General features: G+C 40.5%; 1 protein-coding gene across 2 annotated transcripts in view; it reads left to right on the top strand.

Moving 5' to 3' along the window:
• The first annotated feature begins 798 nt into the window (after nt 1-798).
• The window catches only part of LOC104597282 (cytosolic endo-beta-N-acetylglucosaminidase 1-like), a 57,216-nt gene continuing 35,345 nt past the window's right edge, over nt 799-22,669 (top strand). Inside the window, exons 1-6 of one of the 2 annotated variants that reach the window (XM_088897198.1) lie at nt 799-1,474; nt 2,858-2,995; nt 4,736-4,845; nt 4,954-5,065; nt 5,152-5,259; nt 15,698-15,810. In XM_088897198.1, coding sequence (XP_088753324.1) covers nt 1,121-1,474; nt 2,858-2,995; nt 4,736-4,845; nt 4,954-5,065; nt 5,152-5,259; nt 15,698-15,810 — 935 coding nt within the window. In that variant the 5' untranslated portion in view covers nt 799-1,120. The remainder of the gene's footprint in view (nt 1,475-2,857; nt 2,996-4,735; nt 4,846-4,953; nt 5,066-5,151; nt 5,260-15,697; nt 15,811-22,669) is intronic. The other variant, XM_010258743.3, reaches the window with a different exon arrangement.

Genomic DNA, 22,669 nt, shown 5'->3' with positions numbered 1-22,669 from the left:
ATTCATGTGACATCAGTCTAAAACTTAGCATTAATCATACAACTGTGATAAGATCCCAAAAATATTCCAAACCACTGAATAAGTAACAATTGTACTGTATAGGTTTCAAAACAATAATAGCAGAGTAATATCGTATAGAAAGGTTAAATAAAAAAATAAAAAACGGGAAGGAGCTATGATACCATAAGTTGGGGAGACCAGAGAGATCTCTCAAAAAATGGTCCTAAAATGCATTGCAGGAAATGAGACTGTAAACATGTGGTAGAACATCATCGGCCCGGAGTTTTCAATCTTTCGATTGAAAAGGTTGTCTTACAAAAACGTAAAACTGGAAGAGAAAGAGAAAGAGAATAACTGAGTGCGTCCTCTGTTCTGAGATGAGTTCGAACCTGTGAGATAAAGAAAATACACAGTGAGAAAAGAAGAGAAAGAGAAAAGGATGACCAGACGGTGGTTGAGGGTGCTAGTCGGCAGTGCTCGACTGTGAGAGAGAGAGGATCAAACAGTGGTGGAGGGTGCTAGCCGGCGGTGATCGACTGTGAGAGAGAGAAGATCAAAAGAGACGAAGAGCCGTTGTGTTTTTACACTGTCATTGCTTTGATCGAATTTTACATCGAAAAAATATCGAAGTAAATAAATCTCGAAATTGATTTTTACACCGATCTTCCGTGTATTTTTACACCCCATCCAAACGGCCACAAAACTGGACCAGAGTGTAAAAATACACCGAACCGGGTTTTACACTCCATCCAAACGCAGCCTAAAACGAATTGGTCGAGAGCGGTCGAATGTTCCACAATCGGTGCGTAGCAAGAGGATTCGTTGCTCTGCTTGCTCGTTGACCCTTGAGTAACTGGCGTGGATCACTCGTTGATGTGGGCTCATCTATTGATGGCAGTTCTGTAATCTGTAATTACCACTTATTCACTTCACTTCAATGCTCACCCGCCATTCACTCGTTGATGTGGGATCACTCGTTGACCCTTGTCACGTTGTTGACTTCTGAGACAAGACCTCGTTAAATCGAGCACATGAGCCTTCTCCTTGAATTCATCAAGAAGAACATGGTCGATCGTCTTCTTAAGTTCTTCTGTTTATCCGGAATAGATCTTGTTCGTCAATGGAGCCTCCCTTCGATCTTTCAAAACCCTCTGCACCCGTCTCCTTCCCCATTAAAAGTCTCGACGATCTCGAGTCGAAATCGTATTTTGACTCCTTTCACTACCCTTTCAATAAGGCCTCTGTTCCTCTTCCTGCTGATGCTTCGTCATTGCCTGATCGTGCGAGGATTCTTGTCTGCCATGATATGCAGGGAGGTTACCGAGATGATAAGTGGATTCAGGGAGGAAATAACCCTGATGCTTATGCCATCTGGCATTGGCATTTGATGGATGTATTTGTTTATTTCTCTCATAATCTCGTCACCATTCCTCCTCCGTGCTGGACAAACACTGCGCATACCCACGGCGTTAAGGTAGTTGACTTTTTGGTCAACCAAAGGACCTCCCCCCCCCCCGCTCTTCTGTTTCTATAATTCCTTGTTTTTTTCTTCCTTTTGGGTTCTGGGTTTGGTATTTGATCCAATGAACAAATTGAACTTGGTATAGGATTTTATGATAACCGAGAAAACACTGAAAAGAAAAGATAATTCCTTAAGTTGAATTGGGTTCCTTTTGACTCAAAAATTGATATTGGTCGAGATTGGGCAATTTGCAAGTAAATGTGGAAACTGAATAGGTACAGATGATTTTACCAAAAAAAAAAAAAAGAATAGCTACAGATGACGAATGGGTTATATTTTTTTTCGCACTAGAGTGTTGGTTTCTGTTAGGCGATGGAAGTAGGCCTTTTTTTTATATTTATATATGTACCAGGGGTGCGCATACTTGAATTAGTGATTGGTCAGAGCTTCTCTGAACTTTGGTTTTCTTGATTCTGCATTGGTAAGAGCTTGTTGGGATGATTATTCAAAAAAATGATATAAGCTGGCTATGTTGAACGATAGGTATGGAACTGTGGATGATTGAAAAAACTACTTATTTATGGTAGGAACACCCTATATTCATTACTAAAAAAGGGAAACTAAATTACTTCTGCACTTCATATATTACTTGCAGAGCTAGAATGGTTTTCTTACTCCATCTATCAAAGTAATCAATGATGTTGTGCAAACTGTAAACAATGTGGCTCGATGAACTAAATATGCTAATGTACATTCTCAGTGTAGGTGTAGGTTTGGCCATTGATTAATAAATTCTGTTGGACATGTTTGTAATTGTATAGGTTTCCCTACCTTTTCTTTCAAACCAAACACAACGTAAGGAGTCATTTATTAGCCTCTTATAATGTCCGCTTACCTTCATGATAAGCATACAGAGTTGTAAACTTTCCATGTAGGAACCTCTCAGAGGACCCGACTCCATTCAAATTTTTGCCCAAGTTGCAGCCTTAAAAATAGCTAGCTTGTTTTACTGTTCAGTGATTTGATGAGTGGGCAACAGTTTGAGAGACGATGTTAATGTCATATCTCCTCTCTTTGGTTATACAATGAACCACAAAATGTAGTTGATCTATTTCTCTTCTATGCTCACCAACTACATATTTGGTTTTGACTTAGTGAAGGAGGTTGCTTCTTTCAGTTGGCTCTTTTGAGATGTGTACATAACTACATATCTAATATTTTTTTCACCCATTTGGTGGTTAACATTGATTTTCTTCAAGTAAAGTGATGAAGTTTGCATTTTTTTTGTTCTTTTCTTTTTCCTGATTTCATAGTTCATTTTGAAAGTTGAGGTTTACTTCAGCATTTAATTTTTCTGTTAATGTTTTGTGGCATCTTGCTTACATACAAATTAAGGTGCTGGGAACTTTCATTATGGAGTGGGATGAAGGAAGAATTGCTGCTAATAAGTTGCTATCAACAGAGAAATCTGCTAGAATGTATGCTGATCGCTTGACAGAGCTTGCCGTCAAGTTGGAATTTGATGGTTGGCTGGTAACAGGCTTTATGTTCCATTCTTTTGTTATGTTTCTTATCTAATCTTTTAGATGAAGTTTTCCCCCTTTCTTCTGTTATACTTGATAATTCCATTATGAAAGTCTAATTTGAATTTCTGATGCATTCTTGTGAATTATTAAATCTTTTATTGAGAAACTGGAATCATAGTTGTCAAGGCATCACCTAGGCGACTAGGCACCCTTGGCTGGGCGCCTCGCCCAAACGCCTTGACTTTTAGCAACTAGGAGCCCTTCTTGGCGACTAGGTGCCCGCCTAGGTGACTAAGCGCCTGCCTAGGCAACAAAAATGACAAGGCAGGCGCCTTTTATAGTATCATTTATATTGTTGTATCTTATTAATGTATGTGTTAATACATTTTATTATGTGCTATATATATCAATTATACTTTGTTTTAATGTTTTACTATTGAAATTTAAAAGATCAAAGGGTTTTGAGGAGAGAAAAAGAAAGAAAGAAAGAAAGAAAAGAAAGAGGAAAGAAAGAATAGAATAATAAAGTTCTTTTTTTCTATTCTCTCTCTAATTAAATAAAACAGAAACACCATCCTTGTTTTTTTTTTCTATTTTACTTTCTATCTTGAATATTTATCATATAAAGTTAATAACCTTCTTTAGCTTCTAATTAATATGAATTTGCTCTATTAAATACTTATTATAGTAGTATTATTTTCGAAAATAATGAAATTAATATATGTAAAAGATTTTTATCTTTTAGATGTGATGATTTGCCACATTTTTAGAGGAAATTTAATGTTCTTAATAAAGAGAATTGCTATTTTTTCAATTAATATACATGCTGAATGGTATATAAAACTAGGAAACTATCCAAAAGTCAGTTTTTTATATTATAAATTTTTTATCGCTTAGGTGACGCCTAGGTGCCTGCTTAGGCGACTAGGTGCCCCAGTGTTGCCCAGAATCGCCTAGACGCCTTGAAAACTATGACTGGAATAGTAAAGGAATTTAACAAATGCAGGCAAAATAGGATCCATAATATAGACCATAGAGTGTAAAATTGTTTAATTTAAAAGGCCATTACCCAATGTTGGTCTCAGTTATCTGGGGTCGTGGGAGCATTGGACTGGATATGTTAAAAGGTCATTATCCAAGTCACAAAGTGGTCGCTTTCAGATTTTCCTAGCTATCTGGGGTTTTCTGAGGGGTGGGCTAGATAAGGATGGGGCATTTCTTCGACAAGTAGTGAACATAACTATGCTAACTCAGAAATCAAAATTTAACACCAACATTATAAATGAATTTTACTTTTAAAGCTATTTAAGAAAACAAAAGCCGACAATTTAAGAGATTGAGGATTCTCTTCTGAAAATATTAAGATGGTATAGAGGTTTATTATGATAATGTGAATTGTCGTTTCCTTTTTCAAATCTTATTATTGTCATTTCTTCCATTTGCAGGTGAGTCATATTGCAATTTTTTTTTTCTAAATTATCATGGTACTGGTATCTCATTAAGAAATTAAGAAGTTGAAACATGAAAAGATATTGATTGATAATATATACATGATTCTACTAATAAAATGTTCAAATGCTAAATCTGGAAAGTTAAAAAAAAGAAAAAAAATATAAGCTGAAATTTGTATTCAACAGTTCTGTGAGATGACAAAAGCAAACTATTAAGCATGTTTAACATTTTGCTGCTTTTTGAAGTTAGGATGCTTGCTTAAACTTCTACTGTTGACACAGAAGTGTACTTGCAGATTAATATGGAGGTTCAATTGAGCTTGGAGCAAATACCTAACATGGAGGCATTTGTCAGCCATTTAACTCAGTCTATGCATGCCTACATGCCTGGGTCATTGGTCATATGGTGACTCCTAGAAGATTCCATGAGATACCATTTATTGCCAAGTGAAATTTCTGTGAAATAGGTCTCCCTTACATCATTTGCTTTTACCTATTATTGCTGGTGATGCAGGTATGACAGTGTGACAAAAGATGGTGCTCTTCAATGGCAGAATCAGCTGAATGACTACAATAAGCCTTTCTTTGATATATGTGATGGCATATTTATAAATTATACCTGGAGAGTAAGCTTTATCTGTCACCTTCTCAGGAAAAAAATTGTTTGCAATATTCTACTTTTACCTTGCTAAATGCCGTAAATAATGTGCAGGAAGACTATCCAGGGAGCTCTGCTGCTATTGCTGGGGGGAGGAAGTTTGATGTGTACATGGGCATTGATGTTTTTGGGAGGGGTACATATGGTGGTGGACAATGGAATGTATGTGAACATTCAAACATGCTGGAATAAAACTTTGTTCTTCTTTTAGAGTCATGCACTCATGCATGATTTCTGTGATTTTTTTAATTGGATATTCAACTTGCAGTCACTTGAAGCTACAAAGCCGTCTCAGATTCTCAGCACAAGGGTTCTGTTATTTGAATGTTTCCTGAAAATCTGAGTTACCGGATGATCTATAACAGTAGTTTTTCAATGGGATTTTAGTTTGTATTTTGCAGCTTCAAGGCATGCTGCCAACCATTTGGTGGGTCTCCATCTGAAGAAATCTCTAGACAAAAAATTGACTATATTGAGTATTGACTGTAACAGTCAATTGCCACATGTTTTATATGTATAGATGTACATATTTGATTGTCCAGGAGAACTTAATTATTGAATAATTACAATAATCACCCAGTTGATTTATGCCATGGGAAATACCTTGGAATGGACATAGAATGATTAGTTCCACTATCTTGCATATGTTCCTGTCACACATACACTATTTTTCCATTGGGTAACTAATATTTTAATCTGCACAAGTGGACTCCAGGAAGTGTGTTTAACATAATATTTTTTTGATAATTGAAAGAATTTTATTAATCACAAATGATAAGAAAGTACAAGCTCCCCAAGGAGAGGCATGGGATGCAACCTCTCCATACTAAGTTAAGAACAGCTTCCCAACACACTAAAACAAGTTACAAGGTAGCACAAAAAAGATCTTCCCTAGAAACCCCAAGTTTGGCCAAAGAATCAGCCAAAGTATTTGCTGACCTGCTCACCCATTTAACATTCACTCTCATATTACCAGTTAGCCACTTCACTTTTTTGAGGTGGCCTCTGTATCCCCAAATGACAGCATCCAGGTTTGAGAGCCAGCCTATTACCACCTGAGAATCCCCTTCAATTAGCAAATGTTCCACCCCAAGCTGGTTGGCGATTTGGATTCCTTGTACAGCTTCTAGTAGTTCTGCCCTTGTAGAATCTCCCACTCCCATTGGCCCTAAGAATAAGGACACAATGTTGCTTTCCTTACCCTCAGCACACCCCCTACGCCTGAAGGCCCAGGATTACCTTGGCTGCTCCCATCAAAGTTTAATTTGATGACACCTTCCGGGGGAGGTATCCATTCTATAACTCTTCTATTCTTCTTAGTGTATTAGTGACTACTGACCGATTCCTCCATAGGCCATCAAAAGAAAAATCAGCTAACATATCCAAGGTTTTCAACCAATGGATTGCTCTCGTCAAAACACAGTCCTTCACTTCAGCCAAGCTTCTTTCCTTTTCTAGGAATATTCTAGCATTCCTTTCCTCTCCATAAGGTAGCTTCCCTAAGACATTTCCACATGATTTTACCTCTTCTCGTATTCCACCCAAAAATAGAAGGATTAAATAGCAAGCTTACATCAGATGGCTGAATCCACCTACAACCAAATAGACTAAAGCTCCAATTCCATAACTTTGCAGCAAGAGAAAAGGATATCAGTAAATGAAAGAAGTCCTCACTCTGGGCCTTACATAGGGAACACCAGTTCAGGGAAAGACAAAGAAGAGGTCTCCTTTTTTTGCAAGTTTTCCAAAGTATTGATTTTCCCATAGTAAACTTCCCAGCATAAAACAGTAATTTTGGGGGGAATAGGTCTTACCCAAACTTCTTTAACCGGAAACTTTCGGGGGTTTAGATTGAAACTTGGGGATTTTAGAAATGAAGCATAAGTAAAGGTACCTTTCGGCAAGGGAGTCCAGACTCTTTCATCAGGTTTTGTGGGGTCCAAACAAACTGATTCAAGTAAATGAAGAAACTCAGTAACATAAGTAAACTCACTGTCCCGTAAACCCCATCAAAAACCAAAGTCCCAGTTTAAGGATAAGGGAAGCAACTGTTCCAGTAGACACTTTGAAATTGGCTCATTTTTGTAAAGGGAAAAAGGGAGTATAAGGAAGGGAACCGATCCTTGAGGGGTTGGTTACCCACCCAAATATCCTTCCAGAACTGAATAGAATTACTAGAACAAGTATCATACCTGACAAACCTGAGGAAGTGAGGAAGAATACCATGTATGGATTTCCAAGGTGTTGTGAGGGTAGCCCGACGAGAATGTTGTGCACTGAATAGGGTAGTGACTCTACCTGTCATATTATGCACTAAAAGGGGCCATTACTCAATTTTGGTATTGGTTATCAGGTGACTTGGGAGAGGGAATGGGTACAAACCTAACCTTTGGCATTTTTGTACAAAGTGGCTGCTATCACACTTTAAACACATCTTCTCATGCTTGTCAACCTCGGCCCTGGGATTTTACCATCACATGTAACCGTGACTCATATGTACTATAGTTGGAATGAGAGTATAGGAAGAAAAAGTAAGAAGAGAGAATGAAGAGGAAGGAGAAGAGGAAGAGATTTCGGGAAACAAGGTGTGTCACATTGTTCACACCCAAAACAATTCTCACTTAACTTAATAAAGAAGAAAATAACATATATGCCCTTTGTAGAGAACACTGATGTGGGCCCCACGACTGTGGTCCCAACTGTGTTCGTATGACAGCACATGTAACCTTTGATTAGTTTGCCAGTGTTAGTTGGTAGTTGTCTTAGACAGCTTGTTATCTCAGTTATTTATTTGTTTTATTTGCCATGTAAGCATTAAGGGCAATTCTGTCCTTTCCTACATTTAGTGAACATAAACTATAAATATTGAGAGAGTGGCGGCGGCAGATTTATTCGATCTGTCTCTCCTTTCAAAACCCTTGTGTACTTCTGATTCTTCTCCTTTCTTCTCCCTCCTACTTTTCTCAATCCGAAATCTGTTGGAATTCAAGACTGACTGTAGTCTTGATCGAATACTTGGTATCAGAGCCTATCTAAGGTTTCTCATGTGAGTCTAGTCCAGCCGACCACATGAGAACTGTCTAGGGCTGGAAGCTTACAAAGGACTGTTCGTTGGCTGATACTTGGAGGTTACCAGAAAAGTTTAGCAGCTGTTCGAAGACTTGTCGAGGCTTGCAGAGTGTTTTGGTAATCAGGAAGAATCAGAGAAGGTTAGGGTTCAGGCCACGATTGAAGGTAGCGGTCAGAGTTCTTTGGGTAAGTCTTTATTTTTCCCTTGAGATTGCTGTCAGTCAAGATAGGTTGGACCTATCTAGGAGGAGCGGCCGAACTCTCCTATTTTCTCTCAGAGGTGATCAGTTTTTTTAGGGTTTGTCATTAACCCTACGGCTAGACTTGACTGTGAATTCTTTTGGAAAGTGCGGCTGAGCACTGTTTATGTTCTCACAAAGGTCTTCCTAACCCTACGATTAAAACCCTAATTCTGCCTCAGCATTACAGATTGCTTTCTTAGTGGGTTTCGGACCTGTTTTTGGCTTCCGAGCCTGTTTTGGGGGTGAGAACTGTTATCGGACTGCATATATTCTGATTGTCGATTGGTTTCAGATCAGGTCTGAACTGATTTCATACAGATTTCTGATTGTGATCGATTGATTGTTTAAGTGCTGTTTTCTATTACAGTAACCCTAATAGTTCTTAACTACTGATTCTTGACCAAGAATGGAGTTCAAAAATCAGGGAGAAGGTGTTTTTGGGAACAACAGTTCTGGTAGTATGTCTGAGACAGCGTTTCAGATTACAACTGTGAGATTTGACGGATCCAATTACTTGGAATGGGCCCAATCAGCCATGATGGCTATTGGGGGAAGGGGAAAACTTAGCTACCTATTGGGAGATGTGAAAAAACCTTCCAAGGAAGACCCAATGTATACCAAGTGGGTTTAGGAGAACTACTTGGTTATGACATGGCTATGCAACTCTATGCAGCCACATATAAGCCAAAATTACTTGTGGGCAAAGACAGCCAAGGAGATATGGGATGTCATGAAAGATACCTACTCCCAACCCCTTAATGTTGCTAGAGCCTATGAACTAAAGTGTGAGGTGAATAACCTTAAACAAGGAGAGAAACCGGTCTCTATTTATTTCTCTACCTTGAAATCCCTGTGGCATGAAATTGACCATCTGGAGACTCTTGAGTGGGAAAGTCCAAAAGATGCACAGACCCATAGAAAGCAAGTCGAGACCAATAGGGTGTTTGAGTATCTGGCTGGCCTGAATTCAAATTATGACATTGTGAGACAGCAGATACTGACAAGAGACGGTGTGGCCCTATCTCAAGCCTACTCCCTGGTGCATAGTGAAGAGACCAGGAAGAAGGTTATGATGCAACATTAGCCCTTTCCCCCAGCCTTGGCAGCAGTTAAACCTAAGTCTGGGGGTGATACAAAAGAGACATGAAGAAGGAAGATAAACGGGATCTAGTATGTGAACATTGCAAGAAACCCAAGCATTCGAAAGATACATGTTGGAAGCTCCACCCTCATTTAGTCCCAGCAAAACTGAGGAATAAAAGGAGTAATGCTCATATGGCTGTGAATACTGATTCTGCATCCTCGTCAGGCACAAAAGGCACGCCCCTATATACCTTAGCTGCTGTTCGGGCTGCCCTAATACAGTTGGAAAAGGAGGTTGGGAATTCAGCTCAGTCATCTCAGTCACCATCAGCCCCTACCACATCTGCATTTGCTCATTCAAGTACTCGGGCCTCAGCCTACCATGCTTCAGCTCCAGGTAACACTGAACACTGTTGGGTAATAGACTCAGGTGCATCTGACCATATGACTAGCTTGCCATCATTGTTCACTACTTATCACTTATCTTCTGGTAGAGATAAAGTATCCATTGCTGATGGCTCTCTTGTTCCCATTTCTGGCAAGGGTGACATCAAGTTATCTGATACTATCTCTTTATCCTCAGCCTTGCATGTTCCTAAACTTGATACTAATTTGCTTTCAGTCAGTAGTATTACCAAACATCAAAACTGTTCAGTAACCTTTTTCCCTGACCGATGTGTTTTTCAGGACTTGGAGACGAGGAAGGTGATTGGGACTGGCCGTGAGACGAATGGGATCTATCTGCTTGGAGAGAGTTCTCATTGGAAAGAGCCAGTGGATAAGAAGTCTTTTGTTTCTCAGTTTGTGAGTCCGGTTATGCTTTGGCATAATCGATTAGGTCATTTATCTTTTCGGTCTTTGAAAAGTCTATTTCCTATTTTATTCGAGTCTGTTGAGATGTCAAATTTGAGATGTGAGAGTTGTGAGCTTGCCAAACATTGTAGAACATCTTATTCCTTGAGTAATAAAAGAAGTAATAATTCTTTTGATATTGTGCATACCAATGTTTGGGGGTCGTATCACATCCCTTCTATGGGTGGGTACAGATATTTTCTGTTGTTTGTTGATGACCATACCCGTTTTTCTTGGGTCTACCTTATGCGTTTTCGAGATGAGGTTCCCGTTCTGATCCAAAACTTTCATCAAATGATTTTAACCCAATTTGGGGTCAAAATCAAAGTCCTCAGATCTGATAATGCAAAAGAATATTTTGCTAAGCCACTGACCTCTTATCTACTTGATCATGGGGGGTTATTCACCAGAGCACTTGTCCTCATACACCACAGCAGAATGGGGTTGCCGAGAGGAAGAATAGGCACATTTTGGAGGTGGCTAGAAGCATTATGTTTACCTCCAATGTGCCTATCTGTTTATGGGGTGATGCTATCCTCATGGCAGTGTATCTCATTAATCGAGTTCCTTCACGGGTTCTTGATATGAAGCCTCCGTTTACCCTTCTATACCCAGACAAGGAGTTGTTTACTGTTCCTCTTAAAACCTTTGGTTGTACCTGTTTTGTTTAACTTCTTGGTCCTCATCATTCCAAATTTGACCCTAAGGCCTCCAAATGCATTTTTCTCGGTTATGCACAAACTCAAAAGGGTTATTGCTGCTATGATCCTGTTTCAGGGAGGAGATTTGTCTCGATGGATGTCACATTCTTTGAGGAGGCACCCTATTATCCTAGGGTTTCTCCTCAGGGGGAGAGTAGTAAGAATTTGGGTCTTTTTCCTTAGGAGGAGCGCAGCAGTGAGAGTGGGGTTCTTTTTCCTCAGGGGGAGCACAGTGAGAGTGGGGTTAACTCATCTGAGGTTGTTCATTTACTCATTCCATTGAGTGATGAAGGCTGTAATGGTGGAGGGTTGTCAGAGGGATCAGGAGTTAAAAGTCTATCACAGGCGATGCAGGCGGGTTGATCTCGGTCATCAGCAGTCCAGGCCAGCTCCAATTCCTTCTGCGGATCCAGATCCAGGTACAACAGTCCTAGGGCCCACTGAGATACCTTCCACTGTTGCTACTTCCCCTCCTTCTTCGGATGACCTTGACCTCCCTATTGCGGTCCGTAAAGGGAAACGGCGTTGCACCACATCCACAACTCACTGCATTTCCCAGTTTTTATCCTATGATCGCTTGTCTCCCTCTTACAGGTCCTATCTCACTTCCATTGCTGATATCCCTATCCCCAGAATAGTTCAAGAAGCCTTATCAGTTCCAGAGTGGAAAGATGCAATGAAAGTTGAAATGGATGCCCTTTTGAAAAATAATACTTGGGAGCTAGTTGACCTACCCAAAGGAAAGAAACCAGTTGGATGTAGATGGGTATTTACTGTGAAACATAATGCTGATGGCTCCATTGAAAGGTACAAAGCCCGGTTGGTTGCAAAAGGGTTTACTTAGACTTATGGTATAGACTACTTGGAGACTTTTGCTCCAGTAGCTAAGATGACCACTATTCGAGTTCTATTAGCCCTTGTAGCAAGTTACTCTTGGCCCTTGTTCCAGATGGACGTTAAAAATGCCTTTCTGAATGGAGACTTACAGGAAGAGGTCTACATGCAGTTGCCCCCTGGATTCTATGATACAGAGACAGGTAAGAAGGTTTGCCGACTGAATAAGGCATTGTATGGATTAAAGCAATCCCCTAGAGCTTGGTTTGATAGATTCAGACTAGCCCTTGGAAAATTCGTCTATGTACAGGCCCAGTCAGATCATACACTGTTCGTTAAAAGAGTGAACTCTTCTTTGACCTTGCTTGCTGTATATGTGGATGATATTGTAGTGATAGGGAATAATAATAGTGAGATTGAGTCCCTCAAACAGCTCCTTCATCAAGAGTTTGAGGTGAAAGATCTTGGTGCACTGCGAATTTTTTGGGTATTGAGGTTGCTAGATCTAAACAGGGGATCTTTATTTCTCAAAGGAAGTATGTTCTAGATCTGTTGGAGGAAACTGGAAAGTTAGGTGTCAAGCCTGCCGATACACCCATTGAACAGAATCACAAGATCAGTGCAGAGGGTGGAGAGCCTCTTGAAGACAAAGTTATGTTCCAACGGTTGGTTGGAAAGCTCCTATATCTCTGCCTCACACGGCCAGACATCAGTTATGCAGTCAGTGTTGTCAGCCAGTACATGCATTCACCTAGAACTGCACATCTTCTTGCAGTTGAGAGAATATTAGCATACTTGAAGAGATGCCCAGGTAGAGGTATACTGTTCAAGAACAATAATCACATGAAGGTGGAGGTCTATACAGATGATGATTGGGCTGGGAGTGATGATGACAGGAGGTCTACCTTTGGATATTGTGCCCTTATAGGAGGTAACCTTGTCTCTTGGAGGAGTAAGAAACAAAGTGTTGTTTCCCGCTCTAGTGCCGAAGCTGAATACAGGTCAATGGCTAACGGAGTGGCTGAAATCCTATGGCTGAAGTGACTACTTGAAGAGTTGGGTATTGATTATGAGAAGCCCTTGATGCTGTATTGTGATAATCAGGCGGCTATTAATATAGCTCACAATTCGGTGCAGCATGACAGAGCTAAACATATCGAAGTTGATCGACACTTTGTCAGAGAAAGGGTTTCATCACAAGAAGTGTGTCTCCCGTATATTACCTCCAACATACAGTTCGCAGATCTTCTCACCAAGGCCGTTCCAAGGAAGAAGTTAGAGGCAGACCTATTCAAGTTGGGAATGACAAATATCTATTCCCAACTTGAGGGGGAGTGTAGAGAACACTGATGTGGGCCCCATGACTGTGGTCCCCACTGTGTTCGTATGACAGCACATGTAACCTTTGATTAGTTTGTCAGTGTTAGTTGGTAGTTGTCTTAGACAGCTTGTTATCTCAGTTATTTATTTGTTTTATTTGCCATGTAAGCATTAAGGGCAATTCTGTCCTTTCCTACATTTAGTGAACATAAACTATAAATATTGAGAGAGTGGTGGCGGCAGATTTATTCGATCTGTCTCTCCTTTCAAAACCCTTGTGTACTTCTGCTTCTTCTCCTTTCTTCTCCCTCCTACTTTTCTCAATCCGAAATCTATTGGAATTCAAGACTGACTGTAGTCTTGATTGACTACTCCCTTGAATGGGCACCCAAATACAAAAAAGAGAAAAGACATAAATATCCGTACCCACAATGCATAATATCAACAACTATATTTATAATTTCTAATAAGATCATTTCTGATCTAGCAGAGTATTGGGCATTCAAGAAAGCACATGTCCAGAAAATGAGTGTGGCAAAAATGCCAATGCTAAGATGGATGAGTGGATCCTTTCATAAGATATAAAGTAGGAAATGGATCAAAAATAAAATTTTGGAAAGACCTTTGGTGGGGGGAATCTACCCTTGCTGCCTCCTTCCCTAGACTTTTTACCCTTACCCTTGACCAAGAAACCACCATTTCTGCTTGCCTTCCAGACCAAACTGTTGAGAACACACTGAACCTTCGGTTCAGAAGACCCCTAAGGGATTTGGAAATTTCTGAATTAATAACCTTAATTCAGACCCTTAAAGAAGCCTACATCTCCTCCTCCAAGCCCGACACCCGAATCTGGACCCTGCACCCCACTGGCGAATTCTCTTCTAAGTCTATGTTTAAGGCTCTGATTACTGACAAACATCATCCCCCCTTTCCTTCTAAGAAGATTTGGTGCAGCCACATCCCCTCCAGAAAGTTAACACTTGTGACCTGCAAAAAAAGTTCTAGGAAGATTGTCTATCTCCCCTCATGTTTGTTTATTATGCCTCAGTGAAGGAGAATCAGCAGATCACATCTTCCTTCACTGCAAATTCACCCAAAAGATTTGGTTCCATTTTCTGACTATGGCAGGTTACAGTTGGGCTACACCAAAGTATGTGAAGGACTTTATACATCTGTTGCAAGGAACAGGTCTAAGTAAGAGGGGTAAAAGTTTTTGGCAATCAGTGTTACACGCAGTGCTGTGGGGTGTTTGGGATGAAAGAAACAAAAGGCTTTTTGACAATAAATCAAGGCCCCTGGAGGAATTAATTTCAAACATCTCTTACCAATGCAACCTCTGGAGGATGAATTCAGATCCTTTCTTATTTCTCCCTCACCACCACCAATCATCTTTGAGGGTTCCTGAACCTATCAGTGAAGGTGATATGATATTAACTTTTGATGGAAGCGCTTTAGGTAATCCTGGATTAGCAGGTATTGGAGGAACACTAAGGGATGAAAGGGGTAACATCTATTGGACTTTCAGTGGTCCAATAGGCGTGGCGGATTCCACAAAGGCTGAAGTAATGGCTGCACTCACAGGAATCAGAATAAAAAAAAGCTTGGGAATTAAAAATATTGCAATAGCAGGTGATTCAGAAAATACTATAAAATGATTAAGAGATAAAGAGGGGGGCCTTGGAGATTGAGTCACTATTTAGATGAGGCCAGGGACTCCTTGGACTGCCTAAATGTAAAGTTAGTTTGGATTCCTAGGGAACACAATCGTACAGCAGATGGCTTGGCTAAATGTGGTGTATTCTTAGAGCAGCTATATAGCGACAAGCTTCCTCCATTGTAGTTTGTAGGGGTTCTTCCCCTGCGTTGTACATCTCCTCATGTACCTCTTTTTTTATTAATGAATCTTGGTTAACATTTCTCAAAAAAAAAAAAAAAAGATGGATGAGTGGAAAAATAGGATTAGGAATGAAGTTATGCATAGGAACCTAAGAGTAGATCCAATAGGTGATAAAATGAGAGTGAGTAGACTTAGATGGTTTGGGCATGTGTATAGAAGACCACCAACTGTGCCAGTTAGAAGAAGTGATTTGTTACACATTGAAGGGGCTAGAAGAGCTCGGTTTAGACCAAAAAGGACATGGGTAGAAGTAGTAAGAAATGATTGAAGAAAACACTACTTAAACATAACAACCTCTGATAACTTATATGTTACAACTGACAATTGAAATGGCTTGTTTTGTCTATCTAATTTTCCAGATTTCACATGTCATTTCTTAATGGTGTGTGACCAAACACCAAGCTCCTTAAGCAATCTGACTGCTTTTTTATTGCCAGACCTTTTTGCATGTTGCAAATTTGTTATTTGTCAATCTTAAAATGAATGATTTTTCAAGGCCTTCTTCCATTGAAATTGATTTAATTCATGTCACATTAGGGCTCTTTTCTTAATATGATGAATATTTTCTTGAGAAATAATAAAAAATCATTTTTACATGCCAGACAAATGTTGCACTTGATGTACTAAAGAAGAATGATGTGTCAGCTGCCATATTTGCTCCTGGATGGGTCTATGAAACTAAACAACCACCTGATTTTCAAACTGCCCAAAACCGGTAATGTGGTTTTTTTTTTTAATTACTGTGAGAATTTTATTAACTCAGAAAAATAATGAGATATTTACAGAAATACCAAGCAACCCTCTTTTTACACTGGCAGGATAGTCACCTAATTCATTACATTATTAAATGACCTAAAAGCATAACCTCCTTATTTTCCCTTTGCTTAGCGCCTTAGCCATTGCATCAGCTAAGCTATTTGCAGATCTTTGGACTCAAGAAAAAGTAACTTGCAGCTCCCTCACCAGGCATCTGATTTCTCTCATGATATCTCTATACTGTCATATGCATAACTAGTTGAGCTTCATTTAGCCCAACACCACCTTGGAGTCTTCCACTACTTTATTTCTATGATTTAAGGATCTTCTGACTCTTAAACCTTGTAATGCTGCTAGTATCTCTGCTGTTATAGAGTTTCCATATCCTATTTGTCCCGAATACGAAGCTAGAATTATCCCTTGTTAATCTTTAAAAGTTCCATGATACCCTAGGGTCCTGGATTTCCCCTACTATAGCCATCAAAATTTAACTCCAAGTGGTTGGTATTTTAGGAGATCATACACCAAAATTGCTATCTCTGAAGTTGATGATGCTATACATTTCCGTTCTCTGTCAATGCCATCCATACAGAATGGAACAGGCACCTTTAGTGTCTTTACCCAACCCTTTTTCTTGTTCACCAAACACTGTTAACCATTTTTTAAAATTGACTTTTCAAATTGTTTTTTTAAAGGTCAATAAACTACTGAATCTGTTTCCAAACACAGCCTTCATCACTTTTACCAACAATAGTAGGGTCCAGAAGAAGAAGACTTCTAAGATACAGCAATAGGCTTCAGCCACAAGTATTAAGTATTAACAATCAAATAAAGAAGAGAAAATAGAAGAAGAAGCAAGAATAACTTCTACTATAATTGCTGGCTATGGTCATCATCATCATCATCATCATCATCATCTAAGCCTTGTCCAATATGGGGTCAGCTACATGAATCCTATTTCTCCATTCAGTTCTGTTCAGTGCCATATTCTTCTTCAAATTATGGGTGCTTTAATCATTTCTTACTACTTCCACCGGAGTCCTTTTTGATCTGCCCCTAGCTCTTCTAGCCCCTTCAACTTGTAATAGATCTCTTCTTCTAACGGGTTCTGTAGATGGTCTTCTATGCATGTGACCAATCACCTTAGTATACTTTTCTCATTTTATCACTTATTGGAGCTACTCCTAGGTTCTGTTGCATGACTTTGCTTCTGACCCTATCCTTTCTAGTTTTACCAATCATCCTTGAAGAAAACTGAGAAAACAGACCTTGAGAGTTCGGCAATGAGGGTTTTTGAGAGTGAGAGTTTCAAACATTACTCCCTCTCAGCACCCTAACACTGTTTTATTAAGATAAATTTGAATAATTACAAGGAGGCCCTTATTTGGGCAAGAAATTACAAAGAACAAGACATAGAAAGGATGTGCCCGGAATAAGGCCTGTTAGAATGCTCGAGTCAGGGGCATTTTGGTCATTCTGGTGTATCTTATTGAAAGTGAAATGTCTATTGTATCTGAGTTTAAGTTATGTGTCCCATCTTCTATGAGGGACAAAATTGTCTTTCTTGTAACTCAAGTTTTTCATGAATAAAAGTCAAGTGGGTCGGCTAGGAGAGTGACTTTTGAACATCCTCTCTTCTAGTCTGGCCGAACACTCTTCTCCTCTCCTTCTTCTTCTTTATCTTTTCTTTCTTCTCTACTTTGACCTAGGGTTTATTCACATGGTATCAGAGCATTAAGGTCTGGTGTTCGTTTTCTTGCTGCTATCTTCTTCCTAGGTTCGCCGCCAGCTTCACAGTAGGTTTCATCATCCTACAACTGATCTGATTGACGACTCGATAAAGGGCTGAAAAGGAGTTGTCGTTTTGAGGGCCTGGAGGTGAGAATGCCTCTAGCCGGTGCTGTGGTGGTCGTTGAAGTGGTATACTAGACCCTCTATTTAGTGTACGAAGAGGGCTGGTCGTATACAGGTATGGACACTGCTGTCGTGTGCTCAGAAATGGACTGTGAATGCTGATTTTTTTTTTGTGTGCTTCGAAAGTTAGTTGTTGTGGTGCTGGGTGAAACTGATACACATATCAGTCATGTCTTTTTTTTGTGTTTTCTTGCTCACATGTGTGCTGAAAGAAGAGTGGTAGACTGCTGATGTCCACGACAGCAGTGGTGTGGTGTTGATTGTGTTGTGGTGGCTGACATATCTATGTTTTTAAATGCTTAAAAGTGAACCCCTAGACCTTGTGTGTAATCAGTTCTGCAGTGTGCAGAACAAGTGTTCGATGAAATGACTGAGTAATTTCAGTAGTGGTGTGTTGGTGGTAAATGGTCCTGCAGTGTGCAGTCCAAGTGTTTGATGTGTTGACTGAATGATTTCAGCCTTAGAGTGTAGTGTGTAATGTGCAGTTGAAGAAAGTGGGTTGGTGGTATTGTAAGTAAGATAAGTCTTGTGACAAGTGTGAGATTGTGGTGTATATTCAGAGGAGACATAATTGAGATGGCTTCAACGGTAGTTGGGAATGACAACAAAACAAGCATCATGCTCTCTTCAGATTATCTAAGTGTTTAAATGACATCCATCAAGTTGAATGGTGAGAACTATGTACCATGGGCAAAATCTGTGGAGGTGTTCTTGAAGGCCAAGAGGAAAGTAAAACATGTGAGGGAGGAGAAACCTTCATCTGATTCTCCTGGGTTCAGTGATTGGGAACAAGATGATGCACAGATAATGACATGGCTTTGGAATAGCATGGAATCGAAGATTAGTGTGAACTTCATGTTCCTAGATACAGCCAAAGAGATCTGGGATCATGCTAAAAAGTTGTACTCTGGACAAGACAACACAACTAGAGTATATCAGTTATACCAAGAGTACTTCAATTTGAAGCAAGGAAGTCAAAGCTTAGAAGAGTATTATGCAAGTTTGAGAAACATCCGCAATGAGCTAAATGTGTATCACCCTCTAACATCAGATGTCCAGATCCAACAACAGCAACGTGAACAGCTTGATGTGACTAGGTTTCTTGTGGGCTTGAAGGCTGAGTATGAGCCTGTCAGAGCACAGATATTGGGGGGATCAGCTCTCCCCTCACTTGAAGAAGTTTTTGCCCGTCTTAAAAGGACATCCATTGAGCCAGTGGAACATTCTTCCTTCTCTGATAGATCTGGTTTGGTAGTGACTAAAGGGAGTAGTCGTGGAAGTAGAAGTGGTGGTGGTGGCAGCAGTGGTCCTCCAAGCAACCGTGGTGGACACATGTTTAACCAGGCCAGTGGCCGGACTGGAGGCCGTGAATCAGGGGGAGGCCGTGGAAAAGGAAGGGGTAATGCTCAAAGAAAATGTACACATTGTGGCTTAGAGGGGCGCACAGTTAATTTCTGCTATGATTTGCGTGGTCCACCCAACACTTGGGCTAACCATGTTACATCTAAGAGTAGTAGCACAATTACTGAAAGCCAGCAAACTGCACCAACCCCCTCCACACCCACTTGTGCTTCCGGGCAGGAAATGGTGAGTGTACCACAGGCAATATATGAGCAGTTCCTTCAAACATCTCAGCAGAACACAGCTACACTTGCCCATTCAGGTATGACTTGTTTAGCTTCCAAAGCCTCACCCTGGATCATTGATTCTGGCGCCTCGGACCATATGTCTGGGACTCCTGATGTATTTTCTTCCCTTTATCGCACCTCCACATCTCAGACAGTTACACTTGCTAATGGTTCTACATCTCCTATTTGTGGTGTTGGTGATGTTGATCTCTCCTCATTGTCTTTAGCATCTGTTTTATATGTTCCTAAGTTCCCTTTTAACCTTATGTCTGTTAGTAGATTAACCAAGTCCCTTAATTGTTCTGTAACCTTCTATCCTTCTTCTTGTGTGTTTCAGGATCTCAAGACGGGGACGAAGATTGGTGGAGGGCATGAAGCCGGTGGTTTGTATTACCTTGATGGTGGTGGCCCCCCAATGGCTTTTCAGTCGTCTCTTACTCCTCTCCAATGGCACTGCAGACTTGGTCATCCCTTTCTCAAGGCTTTGAAGCTGCTAGTTTCTTCCTTGAGTCATCTTTCATCATTAGATTGTGAGTCATGTCAGTTGGGAAAACATCATCGAGTCTCATTTAGTCCAATAACTGATAGTCGTGTCTCAAGTCCTTTTGCTTTAGTTCATTCTGATGTATGGGGTCCAGTTAAAGTGGTGTCATACAATGGGTTTAAGTATTTTGTAATCTTTGTTGATGACTTTTCAAGGATGACATGGATCTATCTTATGAAAGACCGTAGTGAATTGTTCTCTATTTTTCAGAAATTTCATGCTGAAATACGCACTCAGTTTGGTATTCATATGAAAATACTTCGCTCCGATAATGCCAAAGAATACATCTCCTCATCATTTCAGCAATACCTAGAACATCATGGAATAATTCATCAAACTTCTTGTGCCTACACCCCGCAACAAAACGATGTAGCTGAACGGAAAAATAGACATCTTCTTGAAACTGCTCGGTCCTTGATGATCAATATGCATGTCCCAAAGCACTTTTGGAGTGATGCTGTTCTTACATCCTATTTTTTAATAAATCGGATGCCCATGTCAATCCTTGGAAGTCAATCCCCTTTCTCCGTGTTGTTCCCCACTTTGTCTCCCTTTCCTCTCACCCCAAGAGTCTTTGGCTGTGTTTGTTTTGTTCAACATTTGGGGCCTGGAGTAGACAAGCTAGATGCTCGGGCTACGAAGTGTATTTTTCTTGGCTACTCAAGGACTCAAAAAGGGTACAAGTGTTATAACCCTCAGTTTCATAAATCGTTTGTGTGCCCTGATGTCACCTTCTTTGAGTCAGTTCCTTTTTTCTCCAATGTCGGGGTCTCTTCTTCTCCCTCTGTGGTTCCTCTTCCTGTTCCGGTTGTGGACCCCCTTCCCGTAGCTCCTACTCCTACTGCAGATGCACATCATATGCCAGTTACTACAGAGAGGCCGCCAATTACTCAAGTGTATACTCGCAGAAGTGCTTCGGCTCCTCCTCCACTTCAGCACCCGCCGACAGATCCTGCTACTGCTCCTTCTCCCTTAGATCTTCATCTCCCTATTGCTTTGCAGAAAGGTAAACGTACTTGTACTTCTCATCCCATTTCAGACTATGTTTCCACTGCTCACCTTTCTGCTTCTCATTGCAAGTTTATATCATTACTCTCATCGGTTCCCATTCCCAAGACTGTACAGGAAGCTCTTGCCTCTCTAGGGTGGCGGCAAGCCATGGAAGAACTCTCTGCTCTACAACATAATCATACGTGGGAACTCACCACCCTTCCTCCTGGTAAGCACACTGTTGGGTGTAAATGGGTCTATACAGTGAAGCATCTTCCTGATGGCAGTGTGGAACGATTGAAGGCACGGTTAGTGGCCAAGGGCTATTCTCAGTTATATGGTGTGGACTATATGGAGACATTCTCTCCTGTGGCTAAAATTGGTTCAGTTCGGGTGTTGATCTCATTGGCTACTATGTATGATTGGCCTCTCCTACAACTTGACATAAAAAATGCCTTCCTACATGGTGATCTTGTTGAGGAGGTGTATATGGAGCAACCACCAGGGTTTGTTGCTCAGGGGGAGGCTGGTAAGGTGTGCAGGCTCAAAAAGGTAATCTATGGACTGAAACAATCTCCTCGTGCATGGTTCGGCAGGTTCAGTGAAGTGGTGAAGGCCTTTGGGATGAAACAGTGTCAAGTTGATCATTCCGTGTTTAGCTATAACTCAAAAGATGGAAAAATCTTGCTAGTCGTGTATGTGGATGATATTGTCATAACTGGAAGTGACAACAATGGAATTGATAGGCTAAAAAAATTCTTACAAGACCACTTCAATACGAAAGATCTGGGGAAGCTAAAGTATTTCTTAGGAATAGAAGTTGCGAGGTCAAAACAGGGGATCAACCTATGTCAGAGGAAATATGTTCTTGATCTACTTGAGGAAACAAGGTTGTTAGGTGCTAAACCAGCAGAGACTCCTATAGAACTCAATGCCAAGTTAAGTGTGGATGCAGGTGAAAAGTTTGATGATCCTGGAAGATACAGAAGGTTGGTGGGAAAGTTGAACTACCTGACCATTACCCGACCAGATATATCATTTGCTGTGTGTGGTGAGTTAGTTTATGCAACATCCCTGGGTTCCTCACTGGGAAGCTGTTCTGAGAATTGTTAGGTACCTAAAGGGTGCTCCAGGTCGTGGTTTGTTATACCAAAAAGGAGGACCTCTTGAGATAGTAGGGTACACAGATGCTGATTGGGCTGGCTCTATATCAGACAGGAGGTCAACCACAGGGTATTGTACCTTCCTGGGTGGCAATCTTGTAACTTGGAAGAGCAAGAAGCAAACAGTGGTGGCAAGAAGTAGTGCGGAAGCAGAGTACAGGGCTATGGCCCATACCACATGTGAACTAGTATGGCTGAAGAACCTACTATAGGAGATGGGTTTCTCAATTGACAAACCCATGAAACTATACTGTGATAACCAAGCTGTTGTTCACATCTCATCCAATCCTGTCTTCCATGAAAGAACTAAACATATTGAGGTGGATTGTCATTTTGTGAGAGAGAAAGTGATAAGTGGGGTAATAACTACATCTCATGTGAGCTCAGGAAATCAGTGGGCAGATATCTTCACAAAAGGATTGTCTTGGGGAAGAATAGATTACATTTGTAACAAGCTGGGGCTATATGATATATACTCTCCAGCTTGAGGGGGAGTGTTAGAATGCTCGAGTCAAGGGCATTTTGGTCATTCTGGTGTATCTTATTGAAAGTGAAATGTCTATTGTATCTGAGTTTAAG

Source organism: Nelumbo nucifera, chromosome 2, assembly GCF_055504915.1.
Source record: "Nelumbo nucifera cultivar China Antique chromosome 2, China Antique-T2T, whole genome shotgun sequence".
Classification (NCBI taxonomy): Eukaryota; Viridiplantae; Streptophyta; class Magnoliopsida; order Proteales; family Nelumbonaceae; genus Nelumbo; species Nelumbo nucifera.
The sequence above is the reverse complement of the archived record's forward strand: the minus strand, read 5'-3'. Positions and strand labels throughout refer to the sequence as shown.